This window comes from Coturnix japonica, chromosome 4 (assembly GCF_001577835.2).
Source record: "Coturnix japonica isolate 7356 chromosome 4, Coturnix japonica 2.1, whole genome shotgun sequence".
NCBI lineage: Eukaryota > Metazoa > Chordata > Aves > Galliformes > Phasianidae > Coturnix > Coturnix japonica.
The window spans coordinates 59,915,288-59,935,878 of record NC_029519.1 but is presented as its reverse complement, the minus strand read 5'-3'; the positions used below and the strand labels follow the sequence as shown (position 1 = coordinate 59,935,878).

Sequence of the window (20,591 nt, the reverse complement as noted above, 5' to 3'; positions counted from 1 at the left end):
GAGAATTCCTGCAAGCCCTACTTAGATCTGTTATTAACGAGCTATCGAGGAGCTGGGTACCCTCCTGTGGTTTTTAAAAAGATGTCCTGCTGGAAAACACGTTACCACAACGTATTCAAAGTGATTTGGCTTTAAAATGTCAACAGCAAGTAGCTAAATGGCATGATTTTCATTACCTCTGCTTCTTTCTTGATCGTGTTTACTTGGCTGATAAGTTTGCAGTAGGCTTGGAACAGAAGCAGCAACTGGAAATGCAACTTGTACAGCCTCCGACATAACTCCAGTTCCTACAAATGTAAACAGCGTCATTAGATTCACAGAGTGCGAAACATGCACATCCAATACAAGAAACAAATGACAACTTCAGTGTAGGATGTGCAGAAAGTAAAAGAAGTTACTTGGTTACTGATGAAAAAGCAAAAAAGATTTGCAAGCTAATGCAGCGAGAAGCTAATGAAAAGCAAGTGAAAGCTTCATTCAGTTCTATATTTATGGGTAGACTCTGTCACACAGGTTAAGAGTTCACATTATAAAAAGAAGTCACATTTCCAAATGGTAGGAAAAAAAAATGATTCAAAATGCATTTTAAAATGTCATGTTCCCAGACAGAATATCAGAGACTGTTTACTCGTATTGTTCATACTTCACTGCTTTGAATTCAAAAACTAATACAAAAGAACGCCGTGGTTGGTAAGTACACTGTCTTTCATAACCACTAATATAAACATGTAAATATAGTATATAACCTGGTCTTTAGCTTATAACTGCCTGATTGAATAAGAGGAAAATAATTCCATTCTTGAATGTAAGAATAATGCTTCCTTTGTGAAAGGCAGCTGAAAACACCACAATGTAATCTTAAAGAAATGAAACAGCAGCATTAACTTGTGCACTGTCTTGTTTCAATGTTTATGCTTCCAAAACTACCTGAGGTGCAGGCAGTGCTAATGCTGTTTAACATAAAGACATAAGAGCTAATTCTAAGGGAATAATCTTCTATAAGGTTCTACTTACTACAGGATTCTGTTATCTACAAAGAACCAACATTTCACTGGGTTAGATGACGCAGAAATGAAGCACACAGCATTTTTGTAACAGTCTATGACAAGACACCACTATGTCACAAATGGATGAGACAAATGGAGACCAGCTCGTTGACTGGCATGGTTAAATATTCGATAAATCAAGAACCATCACTTACTGCTAGAATTTCCATTTGCTAAGCAAGAAGATGAGCAGGTCACAAAAATACAAACAAAGAAAAAAGATCAAGAATTAGTGCAGGAAATCATTTTAATTAGGGTAAAAGATGTCCCAGGTAAAATGGAGAATGAAATACAAGTAACATGCTCCAAATATACCCTGAATGGAAAAAAAATTAACAGGTCGAAGTTGAATTACTACATACTTGCTCTTGCAATGGCCGATATAATACAGCGAATTTATTGTCCCACAACACGAGTACATGAGTAACATGCTTCACCTTAGAGCCCTGCCTGGTCTTTATATATTAGAAACCTCTGGGCTTTGTAAACACTGTGCTGATGACATTTAAGCCATATTCAATGGGCATGTGTGTATGAAGATGGAATCAGCACCTGATCATAACAGGCAGAAGCAGTTAATAGTTATTAAGTACACAACTAATTACTAGGTGCGTAATAAATTATGCACTGCGTGCTTAATGGACTGTAAACACTGTGTGGTTTTGTATTGTACTTGGTGCTATTATTCACATAGCACAATCATATAAGCAAAAGTTTCCGATGCACTGAACATCTCGAGCTGCTCCAGTTGAGAAGAATTATTCCAATGGGGCAGATTCAGATTTTGAGAAATGGCAGTCAATTTATTTAAGAATTAGTCATTAAGTCCCGGTGTTCTTTAAGCCAGCTCTTGTCATTGCTACAAGCCATAAATATCCCTCCCCCAATCATACTTCAGTGGTTATTCTAAAAATTAAAGAGAGGTTTTTCTTTACAATGGCTTTAAGCTGCATCAGACTAACACATAACACTTGTCTGCTTGGCAAAACAATCTTGATTTTCCTACCTGCTGGTCTTGTACAAACAGTGTAGCCTGAGTCTAGATGCATTCTTTCAGGCTTGCATGTAAGTACCAATAGCAAAAGCTCAGTAATTGTATTTATTTGCACGTCTGCTGGTAATGCATGAGCCAGAGCAGAATTCATCTCACTGTGCCTTATCTGTATCGATCACAGTGCTTAGAATTGGTAAGAAATGGAAGCAGCCCTGCAGCTTTGTGTTTCTGCACAAGACAATACTCAGGTCTTTTTAGCATTAACTGGTTGACTGGGTAGAATTAGCAGTCCTACACTCCACTCACTTTTAGAAAGTGATTTTCTGTGATAACTCCATTCCATCAAGCCACTATATAAGCTTCTGTGAGTAAATATGTATCTTAGGTAAATTGCGTAAGTTTATGAAGTAAAATAATAAGATTCAGCATCCTCAATGGATATTACACCTTAAAATGATTTTAACTGAGCCTGGGGTGCAAGGAACACACACACACACACAAAGCTTCCAGCCTGCTCTGTAAGCTGGAACTGAAACAACAACCAGAGCAGGTCTCCACAAACAATCATCGACAACTGGCCACACAGCACCTGTTCTGAGGTTGTCTACAAACACAGCTGAAATGGAGAGGAACAAATAAGACTGCCTTGCTCTGACTGGTGCATTTAATATTAAAATAGTAATATTTGCTTTCATGGTAATGTCTTAACAGTTTCTTAGTGTACATAAAGCAACATTCCAGAAATGGACTGAAATACACAGACTCTGCTTTTTACATCAATACATGGAACATTTAGTGTGCTGTAGTACTATGTTGTTACACAGTGCCAGTCACTACATGAAGATGTGAACCAAGCATGAAATATACCAGACATTGTGCTTATAGGCAAAGCAAAAAGCCTCCCAAGTGGTAGCCAGTGTGTGAATAGCTATATTTTGCTTTAGCCACATTAAATGTCTTTAAAATATTCAACCTCAATGCGGTAATACAAACACATTTTGGTACTCTAAAAAATTCATATACATTTTGTGACTGGACTTAAATTTCATATAAAGAATATAAGAGAATAAATGTAAACTAAGGAAGAAACAGTTCGCACGCACAGTAGAAATTTCTGTTGCTAAACACCATATTTTCAGCAGCAGAAACACCACCAAGTATATCAAGGAATAAGAGTTCCAACTGAACAGAAGTCCTAGCACACTTTAGGAAAAGCTATCACTCACTATAGCTATTAGTAATAGTAAACAGAGACACTGTCATGCAAACACATATGGAATATCAAACTGATCTTAATAGGATACTTCACCTTGTTATTAGAGGACGGTTTGACAAAAGAGTTTCATTATATTTTTGCCATTCTGCTCTACTGTTCCATCCCACCCCAATGATGGCTCCGAAAAGGTCATACATATTTATACAGCACTGATTATATTGAATTCAGTACAGATTTTTGGCCAGACAGTGTATCTGAGCATACAAGCAGAATGCTGATCATTCTTCTTCTAGAAACAGCTGCAGAAATGTAGACGTACTGGTACAAAGATGGTATCTAGTCTGTTTATTGACTCAGTGTTATTAAGCCTAGAAACCAGGACTGGTTGCCAGCTTTTATTAAAAAAAGCCCATTTTATGAGACCACTGCTTCATAAGAAACTGAGATTGCAGAAGATTGCGTGATAACTGAAATGAAAAGCTTTTCACGTGTTTTTAATCTCTCTTGCAAATACTGGAGTTTTTGTCCAACAGATCTGCTTTTAAATCTCATATCCAGAGACGTACAAATGAGATGTACCTACCTGAGCATCTGTGTTAGTGCCATGAATGCCATCATCGGTACCAAATGTCCTCTTGCAGTCAGCTAGCCACTGAAAAATAAATACAAGGTTAAACATCATTTGAAGTACAGCAAACTGAAAACTGTGGTAAAATTGCTTAAGTCACCTCAGTAAATCTTTCATGTTATTAGACTATGTAAGAAATCGTGATATGAAATCATTTGTTTACCAGTGCTGTTTCCACTACTGATTTCTGCCACGAAGTACAGCTTTGCAGCTCCTATTGCATCCTTTCTATTGTAAATTTCATGTAGCTGCTTCATTCTCCCAGATGGAGACAGCACACTTCAGTCCAAATACTGACATGACTGGATTTGGGTATTGTTACAGGGAGACATAAGCGGAGGAGGCAGAAAAATGACATTCATTAAACGAGTTTGTATTTTCTCTTTGCTTTCTGCACAAGGCTTACACCAACGTGATTTCTCAGCACTTCAAACCAGTCGCAGAAATTATGGAAGAAGAGCAAGTCTGTTTTACTCTGTTTCACTTTAGCAACAGCAGTTGCTCCTGTGCAACAAGATGTACCTGCAGATTTACTGGGAGGAACAAAAAAATCCCAAATCCAGTGGGAATTCAGTATCACCTCTGGTTCATACCAGAGAGATGAAGCATTTTTATATTAGCCCATGCAAACACAGATTCCACCCTCTTCCATAAATACAGCACCATATTTAACTCCAGTTCCTATAGTGCATAAGTTGTTATTTTCAGTGGGTAATCCCTTCTTTTAACCTTTAAAAAAGCAAAGACATTTTCAAGTATTAATATCAAGCATTTGTGAAATCAAATACACTCCTTTTGGATAACATGAGCCGTTGATCTCATCTACAGAACGCTCAGCATATTCCTCTGTACAGTGGAAACAGCAGCAAGCATGAGGTAATTTGGGTATTACTGAAATAGCAACACGTCATGTTGAGATGCAGAGTGCAGATTATCTTCAGAAATGAAGAACAGGCTCTGTACATCCAGGAAAGAATAATATATAGCATACCGAGTGCTTTATATCGTAAGTCTCACAGGAAGTCTCCGTGACCTTTTTCTAACCTTTTATTCCGATGCAAGAAAAAGAAAAATGTGATTTCCCATCTGCTCAATTTAATAAAGGTTACTTAGTGAATTAACCAGGCCTGTGTGCTTATCAAGAGGAGAAATGGAATTCTCTAAACACTGTGGTGTCAGCTCCAATTAGTGACATGGATACCGACATACACAGCAAATCTAATTTTTCTTTTTATCTGACAGCATTCATCGGTAATAATGGAATAGGTTTGCACTGCAGCAAGCAGCAACAAAAACTGGAAGCTAGCAGCTGTTTTCACAAGCTCTCCTTTTAACATTTCTTTAAATCTTAAACCAGTTTGAACAAAGGGCATACCTAGAACTTTATAGAATATATCTAACATATTTTATATTGCATGTGTCTGATTCAGTATCTGGATTCATAATATATAAGTAAGGTCACAAGCAGCTTCCTTGCAAGAGAACAGAATAGTAGCTCCAAAAGGTTGAGAAAATTAATTATAACTTTTGCAAAGAACATATGTTCAGCACTGCAGAAAGGCCTAAACCTTCTCTTTGAGAACAGCAACAGATTCTGTGACAAAATACTCGTATGTTTGCTCTACAACAATTTGCTTTTCCCAAGGTATCTCCTACAAAGATGTGGGTGAAAAATCTAAGACAGGGAAGTTTGTGATTGTCATTGGTGACAGTGTAGGTTGGTTTGCCAGATGACTCCTAAAACAGACATTCCTCAAAAGTCATACAGTACATGATACCTTTTCTGTCTTCTCTCAGTGCACAGTTTCAAGTAATTGCAACCCTGTTTTGAATTTGATTTACATGAATGGGAATGCTAATACTGTACGTAGCACTGATAGTGACAAACAGCATCTCTTTATTAGGGTAAATTTTGAGTGACAATTTTTTGTTGTATTTTGTTCAGTGGGGTAGAGAAAATGAATGAAATTTATCCGAAATAAAATTAAGTCTACTTATATTGTGCAATGCACACAAAAATAGAGGACTGAGACCTGAAGAAATACATCTCCTTCCTTAGTACCACTTCATTCTCTTTATGAATTATTAAAGAAAAGTAAAAGCTGTCAAGATGCTCCCAGTTATTTCACAGTTCCATTGATCCAGAGAAACCTTTTTCCTGCTCCAGTCATTCACAAATGCTGTGGCAGAAGACAAGCTGACCACAGAAATGCCACCAGACAACCTTCTGACAGCTTCACTACAGGAAAAAAAACCCAACACTCTTTGACTGTGATGTAACAAAATGAGACCACCAAACCGATATCCAAAATGATATAATAATGCAAACAAGCTCATAATATCCAGCATGGATTTATGTCTATATGACAAGTCACAGAGGAAAACTAGCTAAAAATAAGCTAAGCAAGTTCTTAGCCATTTGAAAGGGATACAATTTTATAAACCAAACAATGCTGTATCTTATTGCTATGACAAACTGTGGACTAAATGAGGAGTATGTATGATTTTGGGAGGGTTACTAACCAAAGCATATCCACACACCTCCGCACCTCTCTACTCTGCCTTAATCTTCTTGTCTGACCCTGTGGAAAATCAGTTATTCTTTCTGTGCCCCAGTTTTGCTCTCTAAAATGAAGAATAAAATACACAGTTTTCTTACAGTGCTGATGATAGCATTATGCATTGGAGATTGTCATACATTAAATATTATATCCAATAAGGTAATGCTGGTCATTAGATGAGTGCTTTGTTTCTGATTAAGACTAAACGACAAGATGTATTTTATTGCATTAGACCCCATGAATTAATTTCCAAACAAATTGCTATTAGCTACACAGCAGGACAAAAAATTCAGCGTCTTCTTCTGCAGAAATACCGGTTTGCATCCTAAAAATAGTTTATTTACATGGTGTGCTTCAGCCTTAGCTTTGAGGAAACTTCATTTCCACCAACAAGTGGATGGCTATTCTAGTAAACAGATCAGCTGTCAGCAAACTGTGCAAGGCAGACGGCCATCGTTTCTTAATAAACTCACTGCAACTGAGAAGCAGGGAAACTTGTCCTGCAAAATACAGCTCTGCCAAGATACCATAGCTTGAATTCTGGCTCTGTTTTGCATCACTCAAATTTGCCTGTGTTGCCTCAGCCACTGCCCGACTGGCTGTTGGCATCAGTAATACATTCCTTCAACATATGTTTAACTTTCCCAAGGATCATTTTCTCTCTACAGGAAAAACCTCATATATTTGATTTGAAATACAAAACACACTCACCTGTTCTGCAGCCTCTCTTTTGACATTATAGGTATCCAGATGTTCTTGGAGTTCTAGAACACTGAACTTCAATGTTTCCAGCAGGCCACAAGACAATAGCTGAAAGATAAAAACAGTCAGGTAGTATCCAACCATAATTTACAAAGCCCACTATATTAGTGGATAATAGTGAAAATTAATCTGATATACAAGTAGGTCCACTTCCATTATATTATTTGGGATGAGAAGATTTATCTGTACAATTATATTTGCCAGTGTAACAACACCAGTATGTATATGTGCATGAATGCACACGTACTGGTATGTTTGCATATACTGCTATATATGCATACATCCTTTTATGCACAGCATCATATATATAGATACATACATATATAAATTTATGTATATTTACACACTCCTGCTGTTCTAATATGCACTGGTATAGCTCTTATTAGGGCTTCTTGTCCAAAATAAATCTCCTTTTTCTGATTAATTTATACTGCTTTTTAAGTGACGTAAGTTAAACAAAAGCCATTATACATGGTTCCCTTGAAGCGCACTGTCCATACCGTGCCTTTTTAGCTCCCATATTCCAAAGCAGAAGCAAAAGAGCAGAGATGCCCCTCAGCAACAACGGAAAAAACAGGTCAGGAGAAGAGCCTCATACTGGGTCAGGCCAAAGTCCAATCCATCTCAGTTTCCCATCTGATATGGCCCAAGGAAAGGTAGAACAGGACAAGTACATGGACATCTATTTGCTTTTTTGCTCCTGAATGCACTCTTAGTCTCTGTCAATGTGTTGCTTCGCATATGAAAAACCTATTCAGGGGCATTTCTTTCATGAATGTTTTGTTGTTTTCTGAAAGCATGAACACTAATTGTAAAAAGTACGGAGTTTCACACGTTGATTATATATCAACACAAAGGATCACCTCTCTTTTGTCCTGTACCCTTTGTAAGTCACTACTAGCTTAATTCAAATCTCTTTAATGTCAAATAAGACAAAAATGCAACAATTCCTCTTTCTTTATCATGATAATGAATTTTTTTGTACCATTAACAGATTATTGCTCAAAAAGCTGAAAAATCTTAGTTTGCATTCTCATGTTTTATATGGAAGCCATTCCACGCATCCCATAATCCCTGTTGCTTCTCTTGGAACTGTTTCCAGTTCAACTGTATATTCTTTGCAAGCAGCGGACCAGAACTACCCACAGAGTTTACAACACGGGTCTACTGAATATATGTACATTAGCTTAATGATGCATCCATTGGCTTTAGTTTTTTTAATGCATGATAGACTAAATACACAGACAATAAATAATTGTACAATGCAAAGATGGGAGGCGGCCTTCCTTTTTCTTCAGGTCTTTATCCAAGGACTACAGAATAAATATGAACAAGTGAGGAAGTTAAAGAACAGCAAGGGAATCTAAGTGATAACTGATAAGTTCACTGACTGTTAAAACTGGAAGGCTCTTTTGTTTCTTTTTTTCTGGACAAAATGCATTTCATACTTGTGTTTTCAAGTGATTACAATTTGAAGTGGTCACCTCACACTTTAAATTCTTCTTGATTTCATTTATAATAAAGCTTTTTTTTAAACACCTCGTAGTTATTTAGGTAACATTTCAATTAGTGACACGAGCACAATCTTCGACATTAACACTTCTTTTCTTTTTGAAACCTCTGAAAGCCTTCCACAAGCACTGCTGCTATTTTCCAAGTGTTTAATCATTTGGTATCTTACATAAAAATGTGTAAGTAAACTTCTATTTCAGCATCAAATGTAAAAGATTTTTACCGTTTCTGCATCCACAAAGACTGTTGGGCATTCTGAACATAACATCATCACTTCCAGTGAACTCTTAAACTTCTTTCCAATGCGCTGTAGACTTTCTCCAAGAAAGCTGACCGAGTCATTTGTTATAGCTACAAACTTCCTTTGAATGGTCTAGAAAGCAAACAAGGAGAAAAAAAATTGTATTTCCAAATCCCTCCACTGCTGGTGTTTTAATTTAAAAATTGCAGGGCAAATTTCCATTGTGACAGCATAGATTTTTTGACATTAAATCACAAAGCAGTACATAATTTATATGTTTACTTAATGCTATCTCCAAAAAGGTAAGAAATAAGTAAGTAACAGAAAACAGCATGCAGCAATGAAGATGGTACTTCCTTTCATATCTGAGCCTTTACCATAGGATACCCAAATGACTGTGCCTTACAGATTCCACTCATTTTCAACTGTTTGTGTTGCAGAAAGTAATATACAGAACTTTGTGAGTCAGGATAAGCCTGTGCAGTATAACTTGTGTTCAGAACTGCCACCTGCAGGATCTGTCCTTAAAAAACCCATCCTTTGAATATTATGTACGACTACATAGACTATATGCTTGGTGTAATCTGACGCTTTGCTATATACTATTTCATAAATTCTAGACAGTTCCATGTACAATAAAACTACATGAAGATAATATTTAAAGCTGCAAAATTAAACACAGTTAGAAATCATGATGGAAAGGTCTCCAAGGTCTCGTCTAACTATTTAACTCTGTGTACAGTAACAACTTCTCAGGAAATCCACTCCTCCAGAGTCGAACCCAGGGCAGCTACTGCTTATTCTCCCAGGGAATCTGCTGTTCCAGCAAACTGAATGCTACCATAAAGCCACAAAAGATTTTACTTTTCCTTCTAGTGCCTTCTTCAATGAGAGTAGGGGAATATCAATTGCTATCTGTATAACACTCCCTGTTAGCCACTTTAAAAAATATATTACACAGATTAAAGCTCTGATGTCTTCTAAAGCAAGAGAACAAAAATCTAAAGCAAATAACAGCAAGTTTTCATAGCAAAATGTGTATTAGTACTAAAAAGAGAAGATGGGCATGGACGCACAAACAAGTTATTCCATGAATGAGGTAGGGTAAGAATTCTTCATGATTAAGTGTTGCTTCATGGCACTAACCCTAAACCTGCCCATGGGATAAAAGGGTATTGTGGTAGCATGGTAAGGTAAAAAAATAAAAGATCCTTCCTCAGAGAAGCTTATTACGGCATATTTAACAGCAGGCAAAATTGGCTTTGGAGAAATAAGAAAGGGTTGGAGTCAGAAGGTCTTGGTTTGTAATACTGCATCTGCTATTAGCTCACTTGGAACATTGCCTTTAAATAAAATGGAATAATTATACCCCTCATATCCCATATGAAGTTGCCAAGAATAATATATGTCTACATGGTACTGCTTAGAAAACACAAAGAACACATTCCCTAAATACAGGGAAGAGGGAGCTAGAAAAATTAGGCCACAGGAATATCATGCTGGATGCCACATCTGTGAGGGAAATGTAACTTCAGAAACACTTGAAACTTCCATCTTTAACAGATCTCCTGGTGCTTCAATTAAGAAGAAAAAAACCCACAATTTCTCACAAGACAAATGAAAGATAATTTCATTAGTGTTCTTCATGCTGCAAACCCATCATAATGAAATCCATAGAAATCCCAGGAGGAAATCATTCATTCTGTAATCAGCACAGGGCTCAGGTGATGTTCAGGGAGAACAACAACAAAAAAGAATAAAAAAAAGCACAACCTGAACTAAAAGCTTACAAGAAATACCAAATAGCAATTTCCCCCCCTTCCACTGAGCAGGATCTCTATCTCAGAGACAATGGATGTAGATATCCCATGGAAAACTAGTGAATGAACATATACCATTCTCTTATCGACACAGCTTTTGTTTTGTTTTGTGATATGGGGTTCTTTTGGTCTGCCTTTGATTTGCTTTCTAAAGCTTTTTGCTACCATGATCCTATAGCTACATAGGGAAAGAATAATTTTAAAAGCAGGAGGAATGGATTTCAGACTAACAGCTAAGTTCCGACAATTCACTGACCTGAAACAATCTTGAGAAGACATGAAATGTATAGACAGCACATGAACCATCTGTATCAGACAGCATCTGATTGACGTGGCAGCGCCAGGCTTCCTCTTCATCATCATACGCCACTGGTTGGAAAGCTGCCAATATGGCAGAAAGAAATGGTGAAGGAGGTGGGGAGGTTTGTACTTCTGGGAAACCATCCTGCTCTTCTTCATCTTGGCTGTGAATGACAGACAGAAGAAGTTAACTCCTAAGTCATCTTCAAGGAAAAACCTTTAATTTTGGTAATAAAACAATTAAGGATTGCGTTTTAAAAAATAATTTATTAATCAACTAAGCTCACTATGAACCAAAAAACCTCAATTTTTTTTCAACTTCAATATTAAAAAGTTGCTCACAACCTCATCTCCCAGGTTTACTGAACCACGCTGTTTCTGTGAACATCTACAAACTGTTATCTATAGGTTATAAATAGCTCTATACAGCGCTATAAATAAACACATATCACTTAGAAACTAACCTTTCTTTCGTGCCCTCTGTAACTGAATTAACATTCAACTCTTCCAATTTTTATTCATCTAAACATACAGCATCTATAAAAAATTCTAGCCTTCAATAGGAGAAAGGTTCATCTGGCAGCTCAATAATATCTTAAAACTGTCTTAAGTAGTATCAGTGAGATAGATGAGCAGATTGAGGTTGGAACAGTTCCATTTTTATGAGCAATCAATTTAATAGGCTTTTGTCTGAAGAGCATTCTGCAATCATATTTTCCATTAGGCACTAGACATCCAATAAAGGTATCAAACTATCAATTAATCACTGTTACTAATTACAACCATTTAGTTGTGTTATTTATTGTAATACAGAACATTTTAACAATTCCTTTATTCAAAATCCTCATCTTTTCCTGTACGTTGCATTCCCTGTACCAAAAAAATACCTGTTTCTCTCTCCAGAGAGAAAAATTTCTCTCATCAGAAGCATCTAAAAGTAGTACTGAGCTGATTTGCTAAATAGGCATAAACCATTATTTCAGATATGAAAATATCATTTTAGATGCCTGTACTGTGGGATTAATAAAAGAAACTATGTCACAAGAAAGATTGCATTGGTTTATGTATTGATGTAATTTCTATTAGTTAGAACCAACATTAATCTGACCTAGACAAACCAGAGAAGTCAGCTTCTTCTTCTTCACATCTCTCATCCAGTTCTTTCAAAGCAAGAGTGACATCTTCTTCACAGATAGATTCACAATAGCTCTCTGGAGCTGCAGGCTCTGCCAGTTCTGGGGTCTCTTCTAACTCAAGAGGTTCATGACAGACCAGACAGTCTTGTTGTTCTTGTAGAAGATACGACCCAGTGTCTTCACTAGCAGTGCTGACCTGTTCATCCCTTACTGCTGAACTGCCTTCCTGTGAATCAGACATACCTTTATTACTTTCTTTATCAAAGCTTATACAATCTTATCAGCTTTTTATTATGGTAAAGTAACAGACAGATTAAAAAAAAAAAGCATTTACACAGGTTCATTTATACTTGAAACACTCAGCTCTCTGTATTGTTCACTTTTACTTGAGCAGAAACAGGCAGCCTTTTTAATTCTTATAGCATGGTTAAGATGACTTCCAAAGGTTTAACTCTGAATCTCTGAATGAAGATGTTTGACCTCTGGCTTGTGCAAAGAGTTGATCATTACTCTCAGGTAGGTATTATGAGACTGACCCTTGCTCCCTTCTCTCTTCTTCCATTAGCATCGTTGTATTCATTAAAATCACTATATTGAATTTAGTTAATTTATGATTAAGCCATTTAAAACCTTTTACTTGATTTTTTTTTGTGAACTAAAAATAGGATCTTCCTGCTACCACTTTTTCCTACAGGCAGCAATTATCACACATCATTAATATTTGTGACATTATGTGCTGTTTTACCTCCACTTGGCAGCCCAGGACCAGTCAACAAACTTTTGAGCAGCATCTAAGCATGCACATTATTTCACAGCTTTCATCATCCTAAACAAATCTTTGACAAGTAACTACTTACAGACATACGACAGACAATTCAGCTTTAAGGAGAACTACATCATTTTCTTTTGTGGTGGCTCTAATGTTCTCTCACCTTAACTGTGGTATTTCTACATGTGACACTGCTGCCCTTTGGCACAGCTAGTGACCTCGCTTCTAATGCCTCTTTTGCACAGTTTGAATCTGGAACTTTATGGCACAAAGGAGCCACAAATTACAAACTGAAACGTGGAATGCTTTGTCCTTTTTGCAGAGATATGTTATTACTGGGAATTTATCAATGACATTTAAACAAATTAGCTACTTAACTCTTTAGCATCCCATTAGTTTTTATTTTCTCCTGGGGAATCTGGCACCTTTAAAATGTGAGACTTAAATTTTTAAAAGACATCTAAAAAAATACAATTATCCTACTTGAAACTTCAAGGAAACGACGGGCTTAAAAGTTCATTGTGAAGGGCTACAAACAAAGAGTACTGGCAAAAAAGCCCAAGTTTATACAACACCAAACATGAAACATAATGCTACCACATTCAGTTTTAACAATAATTTATCAGAAAATAGAAATAGAGACTATGTTAGCTAACTATGCACTCTGAAGTAAATACATGGTGCTACTTTTACATGGGAAAGTGCAATGAACTCTTCAGTTACAGACCTCTGTCTTGATTGATACATAGAGAATTCCGCACTGAGGCCATATATCTCTTCCTGATAATTTATTTATGAAACACACTGACTTTAACTTCACTGGCAATGAATTCTTTCCATTTACAGATGAAGAAAAATCTCATCCACTTACCAGCTGTTGTTTCTGATAAAGAAACATCTTTGCTGGGTGGTGGTTAGTAGTGAAATTATTTTATAGCCCAACTTAAATGTACCCATTACTTTAAATGCTTTGAATAATTGTACTAAAACATTGCAACTTATTTCTATGATTACTTGCATGTAACTTATAAGAAATGTAGTGATCCCATAAAGGGAGCTGTAGAAGAACAAGCCCAAATATAAAAACAGTCTTAGGAACAGAAATGAACTATAGCTCAGAATGTACCACGGGCAAACAACACACAAAAGTTCTATTGCAGTGAATGCGATTCTAAAAGAAATCAAGCTTTTATATCACTTTTCCCTTTCCTGAAGGAATTATTTCAGGTCTTAAAATAATGCATATCTGTCCTATATTAGAAAAAAAATCATGCAGATTAAGAGTTCTTCACCACTCAAAACTCCACTGGAACAAAACTGCAGTAGTAGATAAGCAGATGAAACACTAACAGCATAATAACCTGACGGCAACCTGAGCACAGGCACACTAAAACTTTGAGACAATTTAAGTCAAGTGCTCAAGTGCTTTCATAAATTAATAAATACATAAAATGAAGAAAAATGCCTCATTAATCCTAGTGGCAAAATATGAAAAAAGCAGGAAACGGCTTTACAGAAGTCAATTCTACATATTTAGAAAGCAAGGGTTTTACCACAGGATCACAGTCACTCACGCTTCCCCTCCATTATATTCAAAACATGTATTTTGTTGTTTCGGTTACTTTAATTAAACTAAGTGGTGGTTCACTCTTTTAAAAGAGTGATTTTCTAGGTAGCAAACACATGTGGTATACAGCCTTTGTTCAAAAAAACTGGAAATTATGTCTAAACCAAGTCAGCTGAAGACTCATTAAATGTCAACTGTTCGCTGGTTATTTAAAGATATGGAGTGATAGCTAAGATTGTCGGTCCCATTGATGATTTTAACTGAAGTCATACAAAGTCTACCTAAAAACAAGCCACTTCAAATTCAAGAAAAAAGAACCCAGAGTTTTTACCCATAACTGCTAAATACCGAAACAGAGGAGTTTTATGAGTTTTGCTATTTTAAATCATTCAAAAGATTTTAAAAACATCAAAAAAACTGAAGTACTCACAGATTTGCAGGCAGCCATTAGCTTGAAATCTGTCTCACTCCACAAAGGCCTTTCCAAAAAAGTACACCACTAGCATCTGTGGTCCTTTTTAAAGGATTATTTAATTGAACCAACTGCTAACACAGCTGGCCTGAGGTTTTATTCCCACATAGCACCAATCACATTAACCCAAAGAAAGCAAACAAAGGAAATAAAGTATTTGAAAGAAAATTTCGCTCAAGAAGGATTTCATCCATATCAAGGAAAAGCGTCTTAAATATTAGCCTATTTTCATTCGGCACCATGAAATGTTCATGATCAGCTCTTCTGTAATATTTTTAACCTGTGGTAAGATCCCTGAGTGCATCACACGTACTTTTCATTCTGAGAGAACCTTTTGTAAGAACATTCCAACAGGTTAGAAATATTAAAAGCGAATCAAACAACCAGTGTAACAGATGAAAAAAGAAAGCAAAAGTTGCTGCTGAACACTAGAAGGAGCCCAGATCAGCCATGCACCAGCCCACATTTCTCCCCACCTCAGGCAGCTGGTTGCTAGAGTTATCTAGAGACGCCTCCAAACTTGGGGTCTCAGTTCTGATTTGGAGCACCTCTTCCGTTCCCACACTGCTAGTGGAATCTTGAGACTGAAGTGATAAGCCAGCGTGATCTGATATTGTTTCATCTATGGCAGAATCACTGTTTATCTGAAAGAGAAAACAAAAAAGTAAAATTCTTCAGTGTATCAAATAGGAAAAAACACATTAGTTTTAAAATAATCTGTTTCAGAGCGATTAGCTGTTTGAATTTTGCACAAAATGAACAGCTCTACACAAAAAAATCACATGCCTCACACGCGTTTCTGTAACATTTATCTTCAAACAGAAGTAGGCAAGTTATCCTTGAGATCCTGAAAATAATTCCCTTTTTTCCTCTGAATAGTTTTTGGTCGGGGGAAAAATGCTATGCAAAGCACTGAACAGCAGATCTCTTTGTTATGGGAAATGTTAATACAAACTTTGCCTCAAGTGTGAAAATGGGAATGCTATCTCCGCTGCTCCCTTTCCCCCAGATCACTTTTTTTTCTTTATCAGTTACTGTAATGTACAGAGACTTCTGAATCGCCTACAAATGATCTTACACAAGCTTCAAAAGGCAGAGTCACATTAGTAATTTCAATAGTCAAACACAATTTAGGCTACTCTGGGATCATTTACTGCTCTTGTTTTCATTTAATATTTTGAATTTCTTTGAAGCTAGGAATCCACAAACACTTTACAAGTAACGCATGTGATTTTACACTTATATCTGAACAACAGCAGTAAGTATAAAGGCATTTAAAACATCAAAGTTGTACAAGAACTATGAATCTATTTTGTACCACTAGCAAAGTAACTCCCTTCATGAAGTTACTGTGACAGAGTAGCATAGGCAGTTCAGTTTTATCCAAGGCATCTGCTCCTCTGGATGAGAAGTGTGAGCCATACTTAGTAGGTAAAAGCTTAAGTTCTCAGATACTTTTTACAAATAAATGACTAACCATCTGTGAGCGAGACAGTATCTGACTTGCAGTCAGTGCTGCTTCTTCTTCTGAAGACTCATCAGTATCTTCCTGGTTTGTCAGGTTCAGGCTGGGTGTGCTACCAGAGTACTGGCATTCTTGAAGAGATGGTGTGTCTCCTTTGTCGATACTGTCAAGAGAGCGCCTACGAACACCCCAGTTGAAGTTGTCCATGCTTTCACCCTGTAATAAAAAAAGTTTGCACACATACATGTATGAATGTTAATGTATTATAATTAATGTACAGATGCCACATAGACGACACAAGTATTAAATGCATTATGAACAGAGTTTCAATCAGCCCTTTAATTTTATTGGAAGTTTAAACACCTTGCTAAAAGATGTTTGCAGAGAAATTAAAATATATGGCACAAGAAGCAGAATTCTTTTGTTTATATTCTCGGGAAGTAACTCAATCTATAATCTATACTATATCAGTATCCATTTTATGTATCTGACTAGAAAGTACAAACACACCACAGACAACAACAGATGAACAAGCCAGGACACCAGGCTGCAACTTACCTGCAGCTCCTGGTTAGCAAAAAGGAAAACACATACAATTAGAAAGAACGAGGACGAACACTTAAAGATACTCTAGAACCAGGGAAAAATGTTTTATTACATAAGATTTGCAAACAGTAAAAGACTGATTCAAGCTCTGGAAAAAAAGCTTTAGTCAAAAAGCTAGTACTTAAAAAAAAAATTATCTTTCTAATGGGAAACTCATTAAAAATAAACTGATGACAAAACACCAAAACCAGCATGCTTATGATACATTTGCTCTAGCGTAACATGTAAAGCAACAAACATTAGATGAAGTCTTTTAACTAACACACATGAATCTGAAGTGACCACATTCAACTGACAAAGCATCATCAACATTAGTTATACTCAAGCTGCAGAAAAACAGATGTCTTCATTAACTATTTTATCAGTTACTTTACATCGATTTTATGAGAAGTACCCTGAACATCAACAACCAGATCCTTCCCGTTTTCATATTTATAAGCTGGGATATACTTAGATTGCAAATGTCCAACAAACTACTAAATGAAGCCCAGATCTTAAAACACTGTAATTTTTAAAAGTTCACAAGTACAATAATTGTCTTTGATTTTCTCAAGCATTTTGTCAACCTTCAACAACACAACCAATAATATGGAAAACCTGATCAGTTCACTACAGCCAGTTCGTAAAACACCATATCCAGCCCCATGTGTGCAATACGGTGTTCCAAAATTGCTCTAACCGCACACCTTTTATCATGACAAGAGATCAATATACTGTGAGTAACCACAGTAAGATGAGCATTTTCTAGCCACTTTCTCTCCTGCTGCTCAGTTTGCACCCCAAAAGGTACAAAAAACATTATGTCAAAGCAAAACAATCTCAACAACAATAAAGTATTACTTCTGTGAGGAGAAGCACTTAAGTTTCATGAGCGAAGAACATTCTGTTTTGCAATAAAAATTTGGGCAAAAAAAGTGAGCATCTCTTATATCAAGCGCACAACTTGTTACAAGCTTATATGTTTTTTTTTTTCCCTTTTTTTTTTTTTTTTTTTTAATGATAGCAGTAAATGTTGCTTACAGGCATGTAATGAGAAAGTTAAAGATTGGCATAGTCTGGCAAAGTTTCAGTTCCTGGTATCTGACCTGTAAAGCCCCATCTACTACTGAGCCTTAATGATTTTAATCTATTTAACTAGCATTCAATGTACGAAACTGCATCTCTACAGTGTGTGGTCAAACATATGCAATACATCGTAATGAGTCTACATGTCTCCTAGAAGATGCAAATATTGGCTTGAAGTGAAGCAAGTTTAAGAAAGTGAGATAAAACTAAAGTATAAAGGGAAAAAGCCCAAGATTTTTTGAAAAGGGCTGGGTAAAATCAGGAGAAAGAGAACAATTTTAGCATTTATACAGACTGATATCTCAGTAGTCCGTTGACTCCTGACCTGCAAGAGTCATCAACACTAATTCACTACTTTGTATAGTACAAAAGTACTGGAAGAATCTATAAAACATTCCATTTCTTCTCTACTTCTCCCCAGTCCTTTCAGCCATACTTTTAAAATTCAACAAATTCCTAGTCTCAAGCCTCTTATACTTATCCCCAAATAAATAACACTTTGTTTTACCTGTCCTCTCTCTCTCTCTCTTTTTTTTTTTTTTTTTGACAGGGAGAAGTAGAAACGTAATTGCAATAAACCAGGTATAATGTGAAAGTCGGAATGCAAGCAACTATGATGTCATTTCCCCTCTCCCTTGACAAAGAACCCCTTCCCCTACAGTTTGCAACAACATTATACTGCAAAGTTTAAGACACAAATTTCTTTATCGTGCAAGTTAAATTCAATCACATTATAAACTCTTCCCAATCTGATTAGGTAAAAGAGCTGCCAGTTCCTTAGACTTGCACCAACACAGCTGAATTTTTAGAACATTCTCAAAAGGAAATATACAGAAGAAATCCCAAGGTCTCACCTCTGCATCTTCCAATTCAACATCTAAAAAGTCAAAGTCTTTAAAAACTCCAAACTGTTGTTCGCTGGTATTGTCTTCTACAGCCACCTCCTCCTCTTGAATCGCTTCTTCTGTTGTTGAAATAAGACTGGTTTGTTGATCTCCAACTTCCAAGTCTTCATTAGAGGAAAACACAACCTGAAGATATGGGTAAGAATAGAAACAAAACCTTTCAACTTCTGTAACACCAGAAGTGATCCACCCTGCTTCACACAGTTTAATAGCAACAGCAGTACTGAGTGTGCCTGTGTAATCATTGTACTGAGGCACATGCAACACGCAAGTTGTTTTAAGACTAGTTGGACTTCCAACTCCATCTTTAAAGGAGAGATACTATTCTCTCAGTACTGTGAAAGCTATGACAGTCTGGACCTCTTGAAGAGTAACAGTAATTCATTGTTCATGATTCAATTTCTATTCTCTTTGCTTTTTATATTTTGATTTTCTATTTGATTTGTGAATTACTGAGCTGAAAAACCAGTTTCTAAAACCTTCCTTCATAATTTCACCAGTACCTGAAAGCCCAATAGCATTCTCATATCTGAAGCTTTAAAAGCGAACTAAAACACTGCCATTACTTACTGAAGGATTCTTGGGAAGACCGGATTCTGGACCACACAGAGAAAGCACATTCATGAGCTTCTCCCTGGTTCTTCTCTGAAAAAATAAACCAAATAATAATAATCACATAGCAAGGCATCTACCAGAAGTCCAACTAAAAATGTAAATGTCTGCATTTTTAACTATGACTATCTTACATGCCGACATCCTCTAGAAAGAGAAAGAATCTTATTCTCTTTACTTGTACTGGCTTCCACCTTATATTAGTTTATTACTTTGCCAATACGTAATGCAATTTCAAACTACATTTCAACAAATATTTTTATTACACATTCATAAACACTGTCCATGTTGCCTATGTAAAGAGCTTGAGACACAATGTACCTGAGATAGCTGCGGTCTCTTCCAGCTGACAGGAACTAATGCATTTGAATTGGAGCCTGATGAAGTTGAAGAAGTGCTCCGGGTGACAGCAATGACTTTTGGCTTCCCATTTCTACCAGCAGCGCTGTGTTGATCACCGTATTTATTCCCAATAATTGGTGTCTACCAAAGACAACATGCACTTTCTTAAAATACAAATCTGTATTAACAGAGTCTACACATTTGAAACCAGTCTTACATTATAGAGGGCCTTTTTCTTTGTGGCTGTTTTCATTTTAGAATTCCATGAAGTGCGTGCCTAACCCACTGAGTATCCATTCAACAGCAGTATGCAGGAAAACAAAGTTGAATACTTACGCCTTAAGCAACAGACCATTGCTCTACTCACCAGATTGCTTGAAAAGTGTAAATTCTATACTGACAGTCCAGGTATGTTTTTAAATGTAATTTAAAAATAACTTGTGAAGTTCTTCTATAGATACCCTCCCTGTTATTAACTAATTATTGCTACAGTACTTTAGAGCACACACAACTTCTAAAAATCAAGGATCATATTCAGCCCTTCTAAAAAGAAATGTTACTCTGATGAATTC

General features: G+C 36.4%; 1 protein-coding gene and 1 long non-coding RNA gene across 13 annotated transcripts in view; one reads left to right on the top strand and one right to left on the bottom strand.

Annotated features, from left to right (window-relative positions):
* Positions 1–20,591, bottom strand: part of FRYL (FRY like transcription coactivator) — a 140,098-nt gene that overhangs the window by 3,882 nt on the left and 115,625 nt on the right. For 7 of the 12 annotated variants that reach the window (XM_032444335.1, XM_032444329.1, XM_032444330.1 and 4 more), the window contains 13 exons: positions 19,999–20,160; positions 19,636–19,710; positions 19,015–19,191; positions 17,048–17,056; positions 16,502–16,705; positions 15,501–15,668; positions 12,189–12,442; positions 11,037–11,244; positions 8,943–9,092; positions 7,157–7,255; positions 3,840–3,908; positions 1,202–1,219; positions 177–287 (listed from right to left, as the gene is read on the bottom strand). In XM_032444335.1, the coding sequence (XP_032300226.1) occupies positions 177–287; positions 1,202–1,219; positions 3,840–3,908; positions 7,157–7,255; positions 8,943–9,092; positions 11,037–11,244; positions 12,189–12,442; positions 15,501–15,668; positions 16,502–16,705; positions 17,048–17,056; positions 19,015–19,191; positions 19,636–19,710; positions 19,999–20,160 (1,704 nt within the window). The remainder of the gene's footprint in view (positions 1–176; positions 288–1,201; positions 1,220–3,839; positions 3,909–7,156; positions 7,256–8,942; positions 9,093–11,036; positions 11,245–12,188; positions 12,443–15,500; positions 15,669–16,501; positions 16,706–17,047; positions 17,057–19,014; positions 19,192–19,635; positions 19,711–19,998; positions 20,161–20,591) is intronic. The other 5 variants (XM_015862154.2, XM_015862158.2, XM_015862163.2 and 2 more) reach the window with 3 other exon arrangements.
* The window catches only part of LOC107313702, a 31,048-nt gene continuing 29,571 nt past the window's right edge, over positions 19,115–20,591 (top strand). The window contains exons 1-2 of the long non-coding RNA XR_001555138.1: positions 19,115–19,203; positions 20,278–20,427. This is a non-coding gene — a long non-coding RNA (uncharacterized LOC107313702). The remainder of the gene's footprint in view (positions 19,204–20,277; positions 20,428–20,591) is intronic.